The sequence below is a fragment of the Vulpes lagopus genome, chromosome 10 (genome assembly GCF_018345385.1).
Source record: "Vulpes lagopus strain Blue_001 chromosome 10, ASM1834538v1, whole genome shotgun sequence".
Classification (NCBI taxonomy): domain Eukaryota; kingdom Metazoa; phylum Chordata; class Mammalia; order Carnivora; family Canidae; genus Vulpes; species Vulpes lagopus.
This window is the reverse complement of record NC_054833.1, coordinates 50,351,421-50,374,349: the sequence shown is the minus strand read 5'-3', so window position 1 is coordinate 50,374,349 and position 22,929 is coordinate 50,351,421. Positions and strand designations below refer to the sequence as shown.

The 22,929-nt window shown below is 40.5% G+C and overlaps 1 protein-coding gene across 5 annotated transcripts in view; it reads right to left on the bottom strand.

Annotated features, from left to right (window-relative positions):
• Positions 1-3,755: 3,755 nt before the first annotated feature.
• EXPH5 (exophilin 5) overlaps positions 3,756-22,929 on the bottom strand; it is a 72,829-nt gene continuing 53,655 nt past the window's right edge. For 3 of the 5 annotated variants that reach the window (XM_041770319.1, XM_041770322.1, XM_041770323.1), the window contains 2 exons: positions 16,443-16,578; positions 3,756-12,552 (listed from right to left, as the gene is read on the bottom strand). In XM_041770319.1, the coding sequence (XP_041626253.1) occupies positions 7,187-12,552; positions 16,443-16,578 (5,502 nt within the window). In that variant the 3' untranslated portion in view covers positions 3,756-7,186. The remainder of the gene's footprint in view (positions 12,553-16,442; positions 16,579-22,929) is intronic. The other 2 variants (XM_041770321.1, XM_041770324.1) reach the window with 1 other exon arrangement.

The window sequence follows — 22,929 nt, the reverse complement described above, 5'->3', positions numbered from 1 at the left end:
CTGGTGGGTGAGCTTCCCCTGTGTCAGGTGGCTCCTGTCCCCTGTAATTAATGAGGTGTCATTGGTCTTGATCACTGCCCAGAAGCTGGAAGTGGGGGTCCAGGAAGAGACAGGCAGGAGCCCTAAGCGCTGGAAGCCATTGTCTGCCTTTCTCCCCGCCCCACTTGATCCACATTTATTATTTTTGCTTCTTTTATTTGCTTATGGCTCAAATCTGTTCAAAGAAAATAAGTATTCTGCTCAGGCTGGAAGAGCCAGGGGAACCCACAGTGCAGAATGGACACAGGGAGTCTGCACTCTCTTGACAGACCTCAATCTAGAAATGCGGAATCAGCCATCCCCTGATTTAATTAGCCCTCCTTTAATTGGCCTACTCAGCGTTCCTGCTAGGACCATTTTTATTTATTAGGACAAAATCCTTCCTAGTTCTCTTGATCTATTTTAGAAATACTGACCAGACTGTGTTCTTTGTATTTTGGCAAGATTTTTCAGAAACTGTTAGTAAATCACTGGCCAATTGTAGGGCTAAAGTATAGCATTATTTAGTATTACTTTCATTGATAAAGTGTTAATTTCTTTTTAAATAGAAAGCGTTCCTGGGCTCTAGTTATCATTTTGAAAAATTGCGTAGAACACATTTTGTTCACATTCTTCCAAAATCAGAGAAATAATCTGAGGATTAGGCTGGTATAGGACCATAGTAAAATATGGCCTACTATAGTACATAATCCTTGCGGTAACACCCAGTAGTTTTTGAGAACATATCAAGGAAGCCATATAATCGAATCTGAACCCTTTCTTAGAATCTGTAACAATCTGTTTTCTTTCTCATTGTAATCCAGATCTTTAAAAGCATATCTCTTGGGCAGCCTGGGGGACTCAGTGGTTTAATGCTTCCTTCAGCCCGGGGTGTGAACTAGGAGACCTGGGATCGAGTCCCATGTCGGGCTCCCTGAATGAAGCCTGCTTTTCTGTCTCTCCCTCTCTGTCTCTCATGAATAAATAAATAAAAATCTTAAAAAAAAATAAAAGCTTATCTCTTTAGATCTACCAATGCCTTAACTAGATTCTTTATCATAAATCAAATTTCAAATACACATTCAATGTTTACTCTGTTTTAGATATTATACTTGGACTTTACACCTCGTGGTTTAGTGGAGAAGAAAGACAAAGAGGCAGTGTGGTGGATGCTAAAATATGGGTGTGGAGGGTCTGGGATTGTAGCCTCTTGCAAGCTAACAGGTTAGCCTGTTTCATGGATGCTGTTATAAGACACAAGACTCCTGGGTCAGAGACAAAGGACTTGATTATTCATTGTCAGAGTTTCATGTTGGTTTGTGTTGGATTCCCCCCATGTCCCCTGTTATGGGCAGAATTGCATTTCTCCATAATTTGTATGTTGAAGCAATAAGCTCCATTACCTCAGAATAATGGAGATAGGGCCTTTAAAGACATGATTAAGTAAAAGTAGGCCATTAGGAGGGGCCTCAACCCAGTCTAACTGGTGTCCTTATAAAAAGAGGAAACCTGTGCACACAGAGAGACACCAGGAATGCTTGGGCACAGAATAAAGACCAAGTGAGAGTACAGCGAGAAGGCGATCATCGACAGTCCAAGGGAGAGGCTTCAGGAGAAACCAAACCTGTCAATGTCTTGATCTGGGACTTCTAGCCTCCAGAACTGGGAGGGAATAAATTCTATTGTAAGCTTCCCAGTCTGTGGGAAGACTTTTGTTATGACAGCCCCAGCAGACATATAGCCCCTAAGTCTGGTAGGGACAATGCAAACAGCCCATTATGGATGTGTGAAGTGGGTTGCATTATAAGAGAAGCTCACTGAATTCAGGGGATGACTGATTTCCCAGTATGGGAAATTGGTCCTGCTTTTGTCCAGTGGGGAGATGTTATCATCCTTCAAGACTGCTTGCTGCCAACACAGGCCTAAGAAATGGCACATAAAAAAAAAAAAAAAAAGGAATGGCACCTGTGGGGCACCTGGCTGGCTCAGTCAGTGGAGTGTGCAACTCTGGATCTTGTGGTTATAAGTTCAAACCCCATGCTGGGTGTAGAGATTACTTAATAAAATCTTTAATTAAAAAAGGAGAAAGAAATGGCATGTGTAAAAAGTGATCAAGGACTTAACATTCTTGGTATATCCAGCAAAAATGTTCAAGACGCATGGCAGATTGCTTCTCCCAATGTAAGTATGCTGTTCTCCCTCCCCTTGTTGAACCCACCTCCCAACCGCCACCTGGGCACAGGTAGCAACTGACATAATAGCCTCATATGTATCCCTCCAGATGTACACATGCATGTGCAAGTTTTTTGATTAATGCTTTATAAAAAAAATGAGATTTTGCTTTCCTCACTCAATAGTATCTCATACAAATTCTCCTAGGTTAACTTAATACAGTTGTACTTTATCCTTTTTAATGGCTGCGTAATATCACATATGTGGATATTCCATAATAGGTAGTCCTTTCTTATCAAGTGTTCACTGTTTTCAGATTTTGCCACAACAAATATTGTAGCAATACAAATTCTTATGGATAAGTCTATATACGCTCGTGGTCTTATTACCAGTGGAGTGATTGGGGCAAATGAATATTGTGATTCAGTGTCTTGGTTCTCTCCTGAATCTGAACCTTCCTGATTGTAACAGACAGTGGCTCCCATGGCAAGTCCAATTCCATGGTATCGTTTGAGAAACTACTGCTGGATTTTCAACTTAATATCCATTTCATCAGCCCTGTCATTGTGTGTGAGAGCAAACTGCACACGCTTTAGTAAGTCCTTTTTTATTTCAGCCACCTAGAGAAGATTATATTTAGTCTACAACTGAAAATCCTGGCTTTCCCAATGTATTTTAAATTTTAATAAAATACTGCACATATTCAAGATGACAGTACTCTCCTGTCCTTGGTAGAGAAACTGCCTTTGGGTTGCTTTTCTAGAAAAGATATTAGTACAAATCAGGATGCCTGGGTAGCTCAGCAGTTAAGCATTTGCCTTTGGCTCAGGGTGTGATCCCCAGGTCCTGGGATCGAGTCCCACATCAGGCTTCCTTTGGGGAGCCTGCTTCTCCCTCTGCCTATGTCTCTGTGCCTCTCTGTGTCTTTTATGAATAAATAAATAATTTTTTAAAAGATTAGTATAAATATATTAATTATTTAATATTGTATGTGTTAGGGGATCCCTGGGTGGCTCAGTGGTTTAGCGCCTGCCTTCAGCCCAGGGTGTGATCCTGGAGTCTCGGGATCAAGTCCCGCATCAGGCTCCCTGCGTGGAACCTGCTTCTCCCTCTGCCTGTGTCTCTGCCCCTCTCTCTCTCTCTCTCCGTGTCTTTCATAAATAAGTAAATTTAAAAAAAATGTACGTGTTATATTTCAACTGGAAAGCGTTGTTTATCTTTCATCAGAGCCCCTGGGCATTGGAAAAACCAACTCCAAGGAGCTCCCTCTTCTCACAGAGCAATGCCAGGCCTTCTTCATTCCTCCTCTGTTATGCAACCAGATAGAACAATCTTCATGTGTTGGCTGGTGGCTTTTGAGTACAAATGAAAGAAGAGAGAAGCAAGTCACTGTGGTTTTTTTTTGAAACTACATGTGGCTTATTTCATTCAATAATAACCAGAGAGATTTGTTTGCATGCTTTTGGACTCCCTCACCCCAGTGCCTTTTTAGAGTTTTTCTTGAAACTTTCACACTGAAAAATAATCATTTGAGGATGAGAATAAAAACCAAGTCAAACAGCACATCTGTTTAAATCATTTATTTCAACACAGGCATTGTTCTAAGTTGGCACCTTGTCTTGTAACACTTTTATCTACAGAACAAGATTGAGAACAATTACATAAAAGTATTATTTGACATTTTAACAAAAGTGCATAAGGCTTGTTTCAGAAACACAGGTGTACCAGTCACAAAGAGCCCCCGAGTGGTAATACATTCAGAAACTTGCTGGGAAAGTAAAATATTTACATATTTATCCTACACATGTAAATGGGATATTCTAAAGCATCATCACTACTGTTAACCAACTCTTACCAGTAAGTCCTCTTTAACCTTCTGGCATTCCATAGAGTGCTTTTATGGGGGTGGGAGTTCTTCCATTTTATTTCCATCTTCATTGTAACCTAAGTGGACTTACTTTCACTACCTCTAGTACAGGCATACATTTACCTTCTACACAAAACTGTTTTTTATCCACTTTCAATCAGTCAAAACCTTGTTAGTAGCAGTTGGAAGTTTTATTAACACCAATGTATTTACAAATGTAAGGGAGTAAGTTATTTAGAAGGAGGTCTCTAAAAATTAAAATAATCTCATTAAGTGCCCCCCCCCCCCACCGCTTCCAGGTAGGCTCCATGCCCAGTGTGGAACCCAATGCTGGGCTTAAAACTCTCAACCCTGAGATCAAGACCTGACCCAAGATCAAGAGTCATACACTCTACCAACTGAGTCAACCAGGTGCCCAAGGCCCATTTTAAATAAACTTTACAGTGTAAAATTGAAGTCCATTATCTAAACAAGTTAATAATTTAAAGGTACTTATTAAAATGGATTCCCTCATGATTTACTCCATTTATGTGGATATTTATTTTAATAATGACTATATTCTTTAGAACACAGTAAGGGGCATAAAAATGACTATTATAAATTACTATAGCTGTACCAAAAATGACTACTAAAAAGCAGCGATTTATATGTTAAAATACATAGAAATTTGCTCTACTTCTTTAACGAAGTATTCTATAAAAGTATAAAACTATAGAAGGTGCTGGGGTATTTTTTTTAAAGATTTATTTATTCATTTGAGAGAGGGAGAGAAGAGAGAGGGGCAGAGGGAGAGGGAATCTTCAAGCAGACTCTCCGCTGAGCACAGAGCCTGGTATGGGGCTCGGTCCCACGACCCTGAGATCACAACCTGAGCTGAAATGGAGTCAGATGCCCAACCAACTGACCCATCCACGTACCCCTAGAAAGTACTATTTTTATGAATTTTCTGTTTCCTTGATTCTTGAGCCAGGCCAACAAGCAAACATTACAAACAGTGCGAGTGAGCATCAGCCACTAATTACCTTTGAATTCAAATAGGAGATTCTAGAGAATCTAGAGAAGGAAGGTCTCAGAGTAATTGTTTATTCTCAGTTTAACTGACTGTTGATATATCCTAAACTCAGTGAAAAATAAGTTAACTTCATTTCACCTTTTGTAACATACATGTAACTCTGAGTATTTACTGAAATGGAACTTGGGAGCTGATTGTTTTTCAAAAATTAATAAGCTTAATATTAAAATGTAAACTCTATTTTCAAGTTATATGGGAAGCATAAGTTGTGGTTTATGAAAATTGTACTTAAATAATCAGATAAATAGTAGGGGAAGGGGGAAGGGGAAGGGGAAGGTAGAATTTACAAACATAAATTAAAAAAGAATACAATGTTATTCTTTACCATTTAAATTGAAATATTCAGAACAGTTGATTTAAAATCCTATTATCAGTCTCTTTCAGCTTGATATTGGTCAGAGCCTGGACTTTAAAACAATTTACAGATTTAAGGAATAGCTTTCATGTTAGTTACCACATGTTTATTAGTTTTGAGTTTCATGGGAAGGATGTAACAACCCCTGGTATTTTGCTTCTAGGCATAGCAATGGTTAGGAGGATAATAATAACATAGTTCTTTCTTGCATTTCTATCAGTTCCAGATCTCTGTATGCTTAACCAACACTATCATTATCCTTAATTTATGTGGATGAAACAGACTAGGTGAGAAAAATAGAAAACAGAATTGGATCAGGAAGCAAATATAAAGCAATCCAAATGAAATCCACTCCTGGGGACCTTAGTAGCGCTAAGACCCCAGATGGCAGGTTTTCTGTAGTTCTAGAGAATTAACTTCTTTGCCATCTATTGGTGTTTATCCTATAAGGAGGGCAAGTTCCAGAAGTTCTGTCTGGCAGCTAAAGAATTAGAAAAACAAGTTATCAGTGGGTATGAAGAGTATTTAGTTTAGATAAATTATTAAAGGAATCATAGTGACATGTCCTTAGAAGCTCTGCCTTACAATTTCCCATGGGTTTGGTAAGTTATTCTGCAAAGAAGCCAGTGAATGCTGGTGTGTCTGATCTGAGTCAGCAGGATTTTAGGAGCTTGGCCAAAGCTACTGCTTGATATTCATAACTAAAATGTCCACATGAAATAAAGTGTTCTATCCTGCAAATAAAGAAAATCCAGAAATGAGTAGTCCCAGAGAAGCAGGGAAAACCAGTTAGGGAGAGGGCTGCAGTGAGGATGCCAGTCCCATGAAGGATGTCTATTTACCTGCATCCCCAGTCATGCTCACTTCCTAAACAGGAAATTCTGTGGCCAAGCCACCTTCTGTACCATCATGCTACCTGGCCTGAGTCCTTGACTTGATTAAAATTCAGGATAATAATAACATAGTTATTCACCAAGTCAGCTAATCCCTACAAATATCTTCAAAGGTATTCCTAAGTGGTACTAATATTTTTGGCTTAATAGGGATTCAGCTTCTCATCTATAACCTCAATAAATACATCAAACATCTGCCTCTCTGGCTTCACTATGGATCTAACAGAGTGCCCTTATGAAACTTCCCTTATCTTTGTTTGAAAGGAAAAATAATACCCACCAACCCTAAACCTCCTAAATTCTAGGTCAAACAGAAGGATAACATATCCTCCATTGTCATCATCCCTACACTTTATTTAATGTCATGAATATAGGGTGTGGATCGGAAGGGGTGATACAGAAATGTGTAACTAATAACTTACTCAAGCTATTAGTTTGGTATGTGCCTGGGATATTAGGGCTGTAAATCACAATGAAAGGTATAAAAAAGTTAGGGAGAAAGTAAAGCAGAAAGCCAAAACTGGACAGTGAATTAGAGATTAAGTCAGGGGAGGGGAGAGAGGCCAAGAATATATACACAGAGAGCAAACAGTAGAGAATCCCCCCAAATAAGAATTCATTCATTCTAGAATTTAGAAAGCATAGGTATATGGCGTGGGGGAAGGAGGGAAGTGAATTTGGGTTTTTCAGAGCAGGTGCTGCTCAGACCAGATCTTTTTTATACTGTCTTTCTCAAGGGCATACACATTTACACTTTATTTCCATCACAAGCTTTTGGAGGAAAGGTTATGCATTTTACTGAAGAGGGCTCACAGTTCTGACTCTTTGTCATTTTCATCCAGATAGTATTCGTCATCCGTGGTTGTGTCTGTATCACAATCTGAGTCTCCGAGATTCTCTTCATAGATATTAAGTGGTGCACTTGGAGATAAGGCATCTTCTGGCATCTGGCTGCTAGGAGAATTTGAGCTTGATAGCTCTGTTGGATTAGGAGGGTTAATTACATCATCTTTCAGGAAGCCAGGGTTCTTGAGAAAACTTGGCTTCCATAATCTTCCTTGTGTGAGTGACCTCTTTACATTCTCCAAGAAAGCCAACTGTTGTTCTTTTCCGAAAATTCCATAGTCAATGGGTCTGGATATAGATGTTGAAAACTTGGGACCCGTTTTTGTCCTGCCGCTACACAAAGTCCGATTTTCATTTGCATCACAGGAAGAAAGCTCAGAAAAGGATCTGAATCTTCGACTGTACCTGCTATCGCTAGAGAATTCATTCCCAAGGGTCAGTTGACTGAGGGCTTTGTCAATAGACATGCTCTCAGAAAAATGGCGCTCCCTGACTTTGGGAGGATGACTTTTGCGTACCAGATGACCATGCACATTGATGCTTTTCAAACTGTTTGAACGATAGGAGTGTGATTCAGGCTCCCACTCCAGAAATGAAGCACTTCTTTGTTGTTGGTGATAAGTGGCCAATGGGATGCTTACTCTGGATTTCTCTGCAGGCTCCAATGGAAAAGGAGGGCTCAGTCTTCCCTGAGGGTCAGAGGAGTCTGTTTCCCCGAGGCTGGTAAATGTGGGTTGGGCCAAGTCTCCTGACTCTCTTTCCAAAATCTGAGCTGCTGCTACATCTTTAGACTTCTGATACTTTGATGATGATTCTGAGATATTTTTAGACTCCTTCTGACCTGGTTGTGAAATGCCGTTAGAATTCTGTTTGCTTGAATGTGTAGAAGCTTCTCGGTTGGATGTTACAGTAACCTGGAGAGAGTTCTCTGATTTCTCCACATCCATTCCATCACTACTCAACATGCATTCATTGCTGGAGTCTATGGACTTTCGAGTAGGCTCAGGGGACAGCGGGTTGCACTCGGGTGTGCCAAGAGATAGACTGCCAGAGGCAGAACTGTTCCCACTTTGGGGGAAGATGGTAGCTACATGTCTTCTGGGGCTTAAATCTTTAGCTGGGAATTTTCTGCTTGCTTTGGACATGGCTGCCAATTTGTGTTTAACGAAAGATCTGTTTTTCCCTTTTTCTGGGTAATCCACACTGGTCTTATTTTTGTTGCTTCCTATAGGAAATGAAGGTTGATCCCATGCCCACTTCTGCCTTTCGTCTTCAGCTTTGCCATCCTCTGTCATCCTTATCTCCTGACTCCTTTGAGGTTCAGATTGCAAAGTGTCTAAATCTGGTTCACCTGAACAAGTCCCTTCGTCAAGCTGCAGTTTATGCAAAGCTGGCATAAGGGCAAAAACTTGGCTTTCCAAGTCAGAAAGTGCTTGATTAGTCTCTTTTTGGAAATCTGTTCCAATTTCCCCACTTACTTGCCCAGGCTGCAATCCATTGGTGCTTCCAACCATACCTACACTTGTGATAGCTTTCTGAAGGCATTCTGCAGTTTCAGTAGCTGTAATGGCCATCCCACACCCTGCACACTCCCCGGAACTTCTTATGGTTTGGGAATTTCCAACATCCTCTTCCGAATGAGCCGGAGGATTAGAAGGACCGCTGTTACCTGATTTAATGGACTGTTGACAATTTTCAGATTTCTCTTCTGTACCTTTTTTTACCTGAAGCATAGATGAAGGATGCAGGGTTTCACTTTGCCATTTTTTCCCTTTCTCCTTTCTGCTTTGTGAAACACCTACAGGTGTCTGAGTGAAGTTATCTGGGGAAATTTCTCTAGTTTTCGATTCTCCTTTGTGAGAGGTAACACCTGTCTCAGGAGCCATCTCCTGTAACGTGGGCTTGGAGGGCCTGAGGCCTGGTAAAGCAGTCATATCCTCAGTGGTGTGAGAAAGACAATGGCTCTTCTCCTGAGTGGAGCTGACCAGCACCTCTAGACCTTTGGATGAAGATGTTCCAGACTGCTCCTGTGCAGAATAATTTAGTTTGTCCTTTTCAAAAGCACTAGGAAATGTTTCAGTCTCCACTTTAGTTGGTTCTGTAAGTGAATCGATTTGCTGTGTATACTGTTCAAGAATGTCACAAAATTTTTTGCTGTATTTCCTTGGTAGAGTGTAATATATTGAAACCACCTCAAGACATTTTACATTATCTTCATCACCAGAAACGGAAAACATGCTAGTAGTCTTAAATTTATGTAATGCTTTCCCACTTTCTTTTATTGACATGTCTGAAGTAAAAGGTAAAGGGTCTTCACTTGAAAGGGAAAATAGACCTATCCCAGAGGTAGTAATTTTACCATCTTTTTCAGTGCCTTCTCGAAAGTTTTCCTTTTGGTGGTGTCTTTTGGGTAAAGAACAATCTCTAACAGAGGAGTTATTTTCTAGAGGGCTACTGATTGTCTCCCAAGGTTTTAGTGTTAGAGCAGAAGCATCTGTGTTTGAAAGCAAGCATTTTTCTCTTTCATCTTTCCCATTTGAGGCATCTGGTACCCCTAAAGGACATGACGCAGCCCTCTTGATAAGGAACGGAAGTGGTCCTTTTCTAACAGAAGCAAATCCAATGGTTTTCATATTTGTCATCTGCTTTGTGGCTTCAGGTGCTACTGAGATTGAGTCTGAAACTGCTTTGGAATATTTGCTTTCTGACTGCAAAGAACTGGAACTGAATTTGTTTGATGTGTACTTCCCTGTTGGGTCTTCCACATTATTTTTGATTTGGAATGGAAGTGGTTCATTCCTAAATGAAGAAGCCATTATCTTACCTCCCAACTTTCTGTTATTGATGAGAAAACTGGCTGATCTTGGTGAGCTGTGGTAAGTTGTATGAACCTTAGGGCATTTGGAATTGCTTTGATTCATCTCATTGAAGTTACTATTATCACTTGAAGGTGCTGACCTACCTTCCGTTTTGCTTAACTTTTCAAAACAGGATATGCATCGTCTTATTTTTCCTTTTCCTTTTCCATCTGTGAAAGGACGGTGAGAACGGCCTCTGACAGCATCAACCTCCTCATTATGTACAAGCATACAATTATCATTACTCTTTTGGTTTTCTGAGGGGCTTAAAGCAAACTGATCATTTTGGGTTTTACTATCATTGTCTTTTTGTTCTCTTTCTCCCAGAGATGGATCTTTGCCTGGAGGACTGTTCCTGGAGAACATCATTGTAGAAGGAATCACCAGAGCATCAAGGAAAGAATTATTCGATGGTGAGGAATCAGGTAGTATACCTGAGGACAGACCTAAAGGATCACATGGGATCTTGTGACTAGCAGCTGATTTGCTACGGTTTGTAGAATGAGTTGTGGCACATTGTTCTTCCTTGGTATCTAAACTAGCAGGTTTTTCTGGAGACTGTGCATTTTGATTATCAGGAAGTTCAGAGCTCCAGTGGTTATTTCTAATAATGCCTGAAATATCTTCATTGCTTACTCTTACTTCCTGGTGACTACCTTGCTTTGAGCTGGGAAAAGATGTTGTTCTGCTTTCCTGAATGAAAGGAAGGGAAGTTGTTGAGCCAACTCTTCTACTGCCAGTATAACTCTTATCTTTTTTTAGTTCATTGGATTTATCTCTGTGTGATATATGAATTTTGGATATATCTTTCCTAGAAACAACTCCAGGTGACCTTCTGGAACTTACAGTGGAAGGTGTGTTAAGAGCAAGTCCTTTGCTCTTGGCTGAGTCCTGGGAGAGGGGATTTTGAGCATCAGGGGAAGGGTTAGAGATTACAGTCTGTGAGTCAGGTTGGGGTATTTCACTTGTCATGTTTGTCTGGTCCTTCTTGTTTAGCTGTTTGTCTGCTTCCAAAATAGATTCATTCAAGTCTTTCTCATTATTCACTTCTGTGACCAAGATATTGGGTGGGCTCTCAGTAAGAGGTGGAGAACCAACAGAAATCCTCTTGGTCACAGTGACTTCTGTATAGGTTTTTATTGGAAGAGAGGCAGACTCAATTTTCTGCACAGTGACTGTGGGATTTTGAAAGACAGGACTCTGAGGATTCGCTCTGTCAGCAGAAATTTGGGAGAAGGAAGTTTTAAATGGGGATGCTAGAGTCTGAGCAATTTCAAATGAGTAAGGTTCTTTGTTTATGTGTATATCTGTGGGAGGACTGCCCTGTTGACCTACTGACCTCCCAGATTTGATATGATAGCTTGGCCCTGTCATAGGGCAAACATTTGGTGTGCTGAAATGAGTCGACTGGCTTCCATTACCTTGTGACACCTCCATGCTCTCCAGAGTGGACATTTGAGAATCAAACTGCCAGGAATGTGGCTCTGCTTGATCTCTGAATGTATGTGTTCTGTAACCAGAAGAAAATGATCCCCAGTGTTGAGAAGGAACACTGTGGCCATGGGCAGCTAATGTATTATTTGCTTCAATGGAAATCATTTCGAAGTCTCTGTCAGAAGCAGTGAATGGATACCTGCTTTGATGAAAGTCAGACCAGGAAGAATGTTCTTCCTGTTGGTCCCAAAAAGGACTTTGTCTAAATCTCTGTTCCCTGGTTCGTCCAAAGGTATTGCTTGAGAAAGACCTAGCAAATGAGTTTTCTTGATGGTAGAATGGCATATTCTCTGAGTTCTCAAATGGGTCGGGACTCATTGCATTATCCATGGGGGCATTAAAATGAACACTTGGGTGAACACTCTGTGAATGGTAAAATTCACATCTCCTATTCTCCTGAAAACATTTGGGATACATGTACTGGTCAGCAGTGTCAATCTCCATTGGTGATGGTGCCCTCAGGAACTCTTCGTGGCGCTGCCTATCTCCAGAAGAGTCTGATCTATTCCATATGATGGATGAGAGAGGAATCCTCTTTGGGCTCTGCTGGTATCTTGGTGGTATAAACCCACTCTTGTTCTGAGTGATGGCTGGAAAATGTAAGCTTCTTGCTGTGAAATATCTTGTGGCTGGTGAAGCTGATTGTTGTCTGCTGTCAAAACACAGAGAAGTACTACCAAAGGTATTCTTTTGCACATAATCTTCTTTTAAGAGTCTGGGCTCCCTTGTCCTGTACATATCATAAATTGTTCTTGTTCTAGGAGAGAAAGTTTTAAAACCTTCCCTCGGGGCTCCTGGTCTTAGGATGTCATAGATAGACATGTTAGAAGGTCCATTATGGTGGTTTTTGTGCTGTCCTGTGATATTAGAACAAAAGTGACTGAACTGTGTTTTTGATCTGTAGTTAAGAGGTGTTGCGGTCTTCACCGAGCTTGAACATTGTTCCTGAGCCAGTTTGTGATCTAAATCATCTAAAACTGAAGGGAGAATACGAGTCAGTTTTTTTATAGAACATTTTACAGTCTAATAATAATTAGAGCTGTTGAGGCCCCTCTTCAAGAAATAAAGTCATTTGGGCGCCTGGGTGGCTCAGCAGTTTAGAGCTGCCTTCAGCCCAGGGCGTGACCCTGGAGACCCGGGATCGAGTCCCACATCAGGTTCCCTGCATGGAGCCTGCTTCTCCCTCTGCCTGTGTCTCTGCCTCTCTCTCTGTGTCTCTCGTGAATAAATAAATAAAATTTTAAAAAATAATAAAGTCATTTAATATTTTTATTTTGTATTTTTAAAAAGATTTTATTTATTTATCCATGAGAGACAGAGAGAGAGAGAAAGAGAGAGAGAGAGAGGCAGAGACATAGGCAGAGGGAGAAGCAAGCTCCATGCAGGGAGCCCGATGTGGGACTTGATCCCAGGATTCCAGGATTCCAGGATCAAGCCCTGGGCCAAAGGCAGGCACCAAACCACTGAGCCACCCAGGGAGCCCCTATTTTGTATTTTTTTTAAAGTAGGCTCCATGCCCAGCACAGAGTCCAATGTGGACCTTGAACTCACGACCCTGAGATCAACACCTGTGCCAAAATCGAAGAGTTGGGTGCCTAACCACTGAGCAACCCAGGTGCCCTTATAACTTTATTTTTATATAAATGTGATGACATTAATTTTGATTATGTTCTTTAAATTATACTGAATTTTACAAGGTTATAGTAGAAGCTTCTTATTCATACTTTTTCAAAATTAACCTTTGATAATGCCTTTAAGGACATAAAGTTATATATTTTTTCTAACAGCAAAATTTTGATCGTATGTTTGTTGTTGTATTTTTTAGTTCATCGTTTGTGTCACTGGGTGGCTAAAATATTTCCCACTATGTTTACCTCAGAGGATCGCAATAAAAATGAGAGTCTGTAAGTGGCATGCGATTTCTCAGTTGTACTGTTAAGAAAATAGCCTTATCACCAAAAGGTTAAGTATATAATTTATAAACATACTTATTCGGATGGACTTGAACAAGATATAAAGGTTAAAGTTCTATGCAGTGTTGTTAAATGATATGGTAATGCTGGCTTGTTTTTCCCAGGAAAATGAAGATCCATTATCACCTCTATAACACAATACTTTCTTAAAGATTTTTTTTTTTTTATTCATGATCGACAGAGAGGGAGGGAGAGAGAGAGAGAGAGAGAGGCAGAGACACAGGCAGAGGAAGAAGCAGGCTCCATGCAGGGAGCCCGACGTGGGACTCGATCCTAGTCTCCAGGATCACGCCCTGGGCTGAAGGCAGTGCTAAACCGCTGAGCCACCAGGGCTCCCAACATAATACTTTCTATGTGTCAGGTCTAGTTCTAAACATTTAATTAATTAACTCATTAGATCCTCACAGACCCTTATACAATTGGTACTATCACTATGCTTGTTTTATAAATGAGGAAACTAGATGTGAACAGATTAAGTTGTCAAGGTCACACAATAGTAGGTGGATCCAGGCACTGTCTCCTGAGTCCACATAATGCAATGCCTGTGCCATAAAAGTTCACTTTTCATTTTCTCTTTTAATGAACTATAAAGATGATTTCCCTGTAAGTTCACGATGTTACAAGGATTTGAATTTGCTGTTGTTAAGCAATATTTATGTTTCTCTTGGTGGCAAGGTCAGAGGCTGATGTCCAAATCAGAGCCCAATGACCACTTTTTAATATGGAGGACCTGCGGCAGCCCAAACCCCAGAGACCATGCTTACTAGGACCATAGCCTCTGTGACCTCAGACAAGACACAGGATATTTTCAGTTGGTTAGTGTTTCTTTGAATCGTGCTTACTTAATCATATTTGATCTCTTTTCTTCAAGAAAAACTTACAGAATTTAAATAGAACCATAATCTTTTAAGATTTCCAGATTCCCTAAAGCCCATCCTCTAGTGGATATATTTTACCATATTCATTTTACAATAAATACAAGCAAGTAGATTATGTATGTATGTATGTATATATGTATTTAGATTATGTATTTATTAAAGAAATGTTCATTAATGATAATCAAATCTGGTATGAGAAATAAATTATGGGATTATTTAAATTGCTGAAGAAGTCACACCTTTCCTTCTGAGTTACATAAAATGGTGCACTTTCTCCTTAAATTATTTGTCATTAAAAATTTCACCTGAACTCTTCAATGAGAAGGAAAGTGAGGCATATCAGTATCTGTGAATGTGGGTGGGATGTATTTGTGGGCATGTCAACTATCTTAGGGCAGGTGCTGAAGAAATTTTTGATGTCTGTTTTGGATTTTTCCAACACTATTTTATTTGTAAGCTAGTTCCTATTTAAGTTTGCACAGCCAGCAGAAGAACTAATCTTGAGCATTAAAGATCTCTAAGGAATTCTTCAGGGAATCAACCTGAAGAAAAAAAGTTATTTATCTCCCATCTCTGAAATAATTCCCTATACCCATACATACAAGAATACAACAATGCCAAACTGTAAAGTGAGGTAAAAAGAAAACAAAACTATGTAATGAGTAAAAGAAAAATCTGTCTTTAAAACAAATTATAATAAAATCTTTTTGATTTCTGCTCTCCCTTTTAAGCTATTTGTAGTTTTTTCCCCCTTAAATAAAGTCTTTGCTGCCTACAAAAGCAGTATATGATTATAAAAGAAAATACAAGGAAGTATGACAACAAGGTAAAAATCACTTGAATTCTTCTCTAGATGTAACTACCCTTATCATCCCCATAGCAGGATTTTAAATCATTGAAAAATGCTGTTTTATTCATTACTGTTAAGCTTTAAAAAAAATTCTGTTTTGTGTTTCCTCTTTATATTCAAAGAAGCCAAATCATTTTTTTTCATGTCATAAAGAGTAGCTCTCCTGTACTAGCAAAACCTAAAGGTTTGTTATATATCTTTGTTTTATATCTTTGTTTTGTAACCAAGATATTGTAACTTCTGAAGCCAGTTTTCTGCCAGAAACCATGTAACTAAGAGGTTGAACTGGCCACCCCACCTGTCCCAACTATAGCACTGAGGGGAGGTCATTGCCTTTGCAAACCGAATTCAGTTCCTCAGGGTGAAGCTGGTGAATAGACTTCAGAGTTCACTGTTCAAATGGCTGGGCTTATTTTAATATGGAATAATCTATGTAAAAGGGAGCTGTGCTTATTATCCACATAATAAGATCCATGTGCATGTGGTTACTTTTGAATCTGTCTCAGTTGTAATTGTTATCTGTTGTTTAAGGTTAGTTGTTTAACAACAATTAGGTTTTATCATAGTGCATTTAGGTACTGACTAGGAATAATAAAAATCTATTTAGAACAATAAACTTTATAGCCACATTTCTTAAAAATGCATTTCCTTTTACCTGAGGTTAAATATTAAGCATTATTATCATTCGACAGATTTATCAGCCTTGGTCTGAGCATATTTGCTTAGATTATATTTAAATATAAGTTTCTTGGGATGCCTGGGTGGCTCAGTGGTTGAGCATCTGCCTTTGGCTCAGGGCGTGATCCCAGAGTTGGGGGATTGAGTCCCACATCGGGCTCCCCGCAGGGAGCCTGTTTCTCCCTCTGCCTGTCTCTGCCTTTCTCTCTGTATCTCTCATGAATAAATAAATAAAATCTTTAAAAATATATATATAAGATTCTTTAATATTTGTTTTAAAGGCATATAACAGCCTCCTCTTCAGATAAGGTGAACGAAAGGATTTCAAAAATAAAGTACAGGGTTTGAGCATTTTATAAGTATATAAGCATTATATACAACTGTACAAAGTTTGAGCATTTTATAAGTATATAAGCATTATATACAACTGTAATCATTACTTGCTTTAGTGCAAGGAGTCCCAAAGGCAGTTTCATGTATAGTCTTACCTTGGAAGAACTCATTTTCCAGCAGTGAAGCATCCCACGGGGGCATGCCACTTCCTTCCCTCATGCTTGTTGGCCTTGGGACAAATACACCATCAACTGGTTGATTTTCCAGAGGTGAGTTGTGTATTTTTGCCTGCTAATTTTAAAACAGAAAATGCAGTATTATTTCTGGACCTTCTTTAGCCAGAATACTCACATGTCCCCACATAAATGTCCCAAACCTAAAATTCTTCATCTAAAAGACTGCAAATCAATTTTTCTAACACATAACTTCTCAACTTACAGTGTTTCATTATTTCTGCCATTTGCAAATGGTCCCAAACTTCTCTATACCTACACGAACTGTTTTTAGCATGAGTCTTCAAGCAATATATTGAGTTTCTGCCAAATACACCTAGAAACTTATACAGCACGACACAAATCTTAGGGAGTTTCCTGGAATAGAGGAAAGAAATTGGCTTCTCTTGAATTGGGGGGTGTTGTCTCCACGGCCCCAATGGCGGGAATTTTAGATTTCTTAGCACTGTCCCTGCTCTATCAAGAGCTGGCTAGCTGAAGCTTTTAGCCGACCTTAAGATTTAGGAACTTGATGGATTTAGTGGAAAACAACGACTATTCCTACCCTTGGAGTTCATGGAGAATGGTAGGACCTCCCAGATACATAAGCAGCTGATAAACAGTTCTGAATCAAAGGTGCTAAAAAGTATGACCTTATACATGTGTGGGGTTTTTTTTGGAAACACCAATGCTAGTTTTAGAGAGTTTAGGAGAACGATGTAAAGCTAATGTTTTCCTTTCTAGCATGATTTCTCCAAATCCATCATGGCCCTACTTTCAAGCGCTAATTTGTCTCCATGACCTTGGGGGATGGTCCACTCCCACACCTTCACTTTCTTTTGCCAAAACTGCATTTGCATCTTCTCTGTCACACAGGCTCTGTCGCTTGTGATCCACTGTGACTCCTTCTGCACCTGTGCCTGAATAAGGCCAGCAGTCCCTTCCTGGCTGATCTTGCTGTCAGTGCACTCACTCTGAGATCCAGTGCTTGCAGCTTGGTTCCCACTCCCCCTCCAAGTTTTCTCTTTCCATTTGATGTTTGCCATTACATTTCATCTCCCCTTAAAAGCTTAAGACCAGGGGATCACTGGGTGGCTCAGCAGTTTAGCACCTGCCTTCGGCCCAGGGTGTGACCCCGGAGTTCCAGGATTGAGTCCTACATTGGGCTCCCTGCATGGAGCCTGCTTCTCCCTTTGCCTGTGTCTCTGCCTCTCTCTCTCTCTCTGTGTGTGTGTGTCTCTCATGAATAAATAAATAAAATCTTAAAAAAAAAAAGCTTAAGACCAAATCTCTAATTTTTCCGAAGCTCCAACTATGTTACTTCTCTGTCGCAGGTTTGTCCAATTCCAAACCCCAGGTTTTCTTGATTTCTATGTTCCTCACAAGTCAGGATTTTCACTCCTGCCTGTTGTTTTCTTAAGATATAGGTCATTTTTTGTAGGAACCCTGCCCACATTTCACTGCTCTTCAGTTCTATAGGCAAAGAATGGGATACACACAGAGGTTTATGAATAAGAGAGAAACAATCCTGTGATAACTTATGCAGGTCATTGGGTATAATGTAACATTCTAATATAAAATTCAGAAGTGGGATCCCTGGGTGGTGCAGCAGTTTAGCGCCTGCCTTTGGCCCAGGGCACGATCTTGGAGACCTGGGATCGAATCCCACGTCGGGCTCCCGGTGCATGGAGCCTGCTTCTCCCTCTGCCTATGTCTCTGCCTCTCTCTCTCTCTCTCTGTGGCTATCATAAATAAATTTAAAAAATTTTTAAAAAAATAAAATAAAATAAAATTCAGAAGTAAACAAATATTAAAGGCAAAACAACTACAGTGAGATACCAATTGGATAAAACTGGAAACTGATCAGATTAGATGCATCTGATTAAAAGAATAGCAAGCATCATTGTCTCTCAAGCATTTTAACACTGAAACAAACTTCAGGTTTCCTCTATGTAGATCAGAACACATCCCTTTTGGCCTCCTGGATCATATGTTTTTATAATGAGAATTTATACTTAAATGAAAAATACTTGGACTGGGGGCTCAGGTGAGGAGATGAACCTTTCAAAGCTATGAAGGATTATTATGCTCTAGAGACCCTGAATACTACCCCGTTTGGTTATATGTCTGCCCGGAGCCTCTGGTTCAAGACTGATGCTACTCATCCAACGTGTTATCCCACACACAGGTACAAACTATGTGACTAAGAGAAAATACAGAGTTTATTTACACTCAACTTTAACTCAGCAAGGACATTTTTTTCAGTGATGAAATGGTTAAACAAGTAACTGCTAGTCAATAGTAGGTACCAGGCATACTACTACTGCTCTATAGATCTCTTTTATTAGAGCTATATGTGAGTAGTTACTGTTACTATTAACTAGTATTATTAGCAGCAGCAACAGTACATTGCATATTCTAGGCAACATGCTTAGGGTTTTATGCAGGTTACCTTATTTCATTATTTTAACCACATTATGATGTTGGTACTATTACTATTCCCACTTTGGGAAAATTGCACTTGGGAGAAATGAAGTTTCAAGAGGTTGGGTCATTTGCTTCAGATCACACTGGTGGAGGGAAGGCTTCTTTCCCAATCTCTGAGATTCCACAGCCCAGGCTGAATTGCCTCTCTTTGCTGTTTTATTAGTTTATTAGTACACTATGCTCTAGCTGGAAGCATCTTCTGAGGCCAAACACAGGTCCTGCTGGGGGGACGTTTCCTGGTATCCAGAATGGAGGTAAATCCCTCTTGGGGCCAGAGCGCACGTGGATTCTCAGTCGGGACTCTTGTCTCAGATTCAGAATCCTCCACAAAACAATGATTCATGACATGAAGTTGCCATAAAAGAAAAAGCCTAATTCCCATTCCTGGCCTAGAGGATGAGGTTCAAAGTCATGTTGAAATGCTCTTCCAACCCTTAATTTCAGCCACTCCTCCTCAACAATCTCTCTTCAAAGGCCTGGTATTCCAAGCTCACTACACACAGTTCTCTAGAAAACCGTGCCCTTCCTCCTAGACCGCCACGCCTCTGCTCCTGATCTTTGCTCTCTCTCCTCCTCTTCTCCTGGAAAATGGAATCACGTCCCTCAGAGTCCAGCTTGTGGCTCACTGTACATATTATCATACCGGTGATGTCCTATGGAAGTTGTTTACCAACTTTCCACTTTTGCTTTACCACTGGACCTCTCTCCCCTTCCCACCTACCACATATTTCAGTCCCCACCCTGGTCCAGGAAACAAGGACCCTGGATCAGGACCCTGGAGGTGGACCAACTTCTAAAAGAACGAAGAGAGCTAGTGTTCACCTCTGTATCCTGAGCACCCAGCATGGCATCAGCAGGTAAGTGACTCATGAATATTTACTGAGCTGAATTCCAACACCACTCTTGCCACCATATCATTTCCCACTTCTGAACTTCACTATCACATTTTTGTAGAGCCACTTGATACCAACTACCTTAACTTTGAACAAAATCACTCATTTATTCCATTTTCGATATACTTACAAAATATCCTCTCATTGGATCCTTAGAACAAGTTTTCAAATTAAGTAGGGATTATCATTCCCATTCTGCAGATGGAAAAATGGAGTCTGGGATAAGCGCCTTCTTTAAGCCCTAGGAATAATAAATGGTAGCACTAGCTGCTCACACTCATATTATCTGACCCCTAACCCTGTTCTTTCCATTATGTTGCTTTTTACTGGTATTTTACTCATGGACATGATCTTTAATTAGATGGTAAGCTCTGTGGACAAAAACGTTGCTTTCAGTGTTCCAGACCTTCCAGGCCCTCAATGCACACACAGCCATGGCCTGACTGATGATACAGCAGGGTAGAAGACTATGTATTTGAGATTTCTTCAGTACAAAAATCAAGACACACAGTATATACAATATTAGGACTCAGGAAAGCATGTCTGAGGCAAATTATGAGCTCTACACCAGTCCAAATCCTAGTTCTGCCCTTTATTAGCGGTATAACTTTGGACAAGATAAACTTTTGGTACCTTTGGTTCTTTGGTAAAATGAAGACATAATAGTAATGACAATAGCAGCAACACCCATCCCCCAGCCGCATAGGGCTGCTATGATGATTACATGAATTAATGGCTGTGAAACACTTTAGAATGGTGTCTAGCACTTGCTGAATCCTCATTGTTAGCCATTCCTATTCTGTGGTTACAGAGGATTTCGCAGGGGACTCCTTCTGAGGCTTACAGTCAAATGAATTAGAAAATCGTTCCAAAGAATTAGAAGTCAGAATCTCAAAATGATTAGAAGCCAGAGGCTCTTGGGATCCCTGGGTGGCGCAGTGGTTTGGCGCCTGCCTTTGGCCCAGGGCGTGATCCTGGAGACCCGGGATCGAATCCCACGTCGGGCTCCCGGTGCATGGAGCCTGCTTCTCCCTCTGCCTGTGTCTCTGCCTCTCTCTCTCTCTCTCTGTGTGACTATCATAAATAAATAAAAATTAAAAAAAAAAAAAGAAGCCAGAGGCTCTTAAAATCTCAGTTCTATTCTCGGGGATCCCTGGGTGGCTCAGCGGTTTGGCGCCTGCCTTTGGCCCAGGACACGATCCCGGAGTCCCGGGATTGAGTCCCACATCGGGCTCCTGGCATGGAGCCTGCTTCTCCCTCCTCCTGTGTCTCTGTCTCTCTGTCTCTCTCTCTCTGTCTATCATGAATAAATAAATAAAAAAGAAAGAAAGGAAGGAAGGAAGGAAGGAAGGAAGGAAGGAAGGAAGGAAGGAAGAAAAATAGCCTACCCTTTGGCCAAAAAAAAAAAAAAATCTCAGTTCTATTCTCAAACATGGTACATAAAGCAGGCTGAGCAAAATGCAGCCTTTTACTCAATCCAGCTCACTCCACTGATACTGTCTACAATTCTAACATGACAAGACAAACAAACCTTCTGTCACAGAGTAACCTTAGACCATTTGAGAACTTCCTCAGGTGGCCAAACCTGTAGGACAGCTGTCGGAGTTGAAGCCTGAGCTCACTGATGTTATCAAACACCCTGGCAAAGTCAACAAATTAATTTTTCAAGGTGTTACTGAATTTGTTCTGTCTGCTTTCCTGCAAAGGTAAATTTCACCAGTGCACCTGGAGCTTAAAAGCACTCATTCATTTCTTCTTTCAACCTCTGAGTGCTCAGGTTGTGCCCAGCAGTGGGGAGAGGCTGGTGAACAGACACAGTCCCAGCCTCGGGGAGCTCACACTGGCTCAGTGTGGTAAGTACCCTGGCGATGCATCTCCGGGGGCACAGAGCTCACATATCACCTAACATTAGGCCCAGCCCAAATCAGTTCAGAGGTGAAGAGTGATTAAGTGGCCAAGGGGATAGGTCTTATCTCTATTCTCAGAAATGGTTACTACTTTGACCTTGGCTTTCTCATTTGTAAGGAGGTAGCTCTTGTGGGGGAATTTTGCACCTCAAGGAACGCTGGCAATTTCTGGACATATTTTTGATTGTCACAATCGAGTGGAAGAGAACTATTAGTTCTCTTCCATTTAGTAGATGGAGGCCAGGGATGTGGTAAACATCCTGTGAGACATAGGATGGTCCCCAACAGGGAATCACTCAGCCCAAGATGTCAGTAGGGCTGAGGCTGGGAGAAACTCTGAGTAACAAATCTCTAACTTTCTCTCTAGCTCCAAAGATTGTTTTCTGAAATGTTTTGCTTCTTTTAAGCTGATGAAAATGTTTACATTGCAGCTGTCTTCTCTTTGAGTAGAAAGTCATTTAATAATGTAGCACAGTCTCCTATAAAATACCAGAATCCACTTTATAACCTTCCTGTTGGGTTGCTAACCAAGTGAGGGGAAGTTTATTACCTCAGATCTTGGCAAGAACCTGAGCATCAATGGCCAACTTCCAGCTATTTGCAGGTTGAGGGAAGAAGATTTCCATGAATAAATAATGGAAATCTATATGTCATACAAAACTTTTGTTTTAGGCAGTTTCATTATTTGTATAATGGGTTTTTATAAAAAATATTAACTTTATAATGGAATTTGAATTTTTAAAAAAGTTATGAACTGGTATCAACAATCACCACCTTGAGTTTCATTTATCTTCCCAGCTCTTACCTTGCAGAGGGACTTGCTTCTAAGTAGTGAAATGGTTCAATGCAAGCAGCAATCAGGAGTGCCAACAAAAGATACCTATTAATCCTCAGACTGGGTTTTCACATCCTGAGGATTCCAAATTAGCTCTACTGTTTTATAACTTCTAGGCATTTGCATTTCTTTTTTGCGTTCCTCCTATGCTTCAGGCCCTATCCATAGCTCTCAAATGGTAGGGGGAGGTTAGCTCTGAGTGCTTCTCCAAGGAAAATCAAGAAGACAGAAGCATCCTGGAACAAGGCTGGACACACACACTTCAATCCCCTGCTCCATGAAAGGAGGGGCTGCTGGTGGTAAGCCAG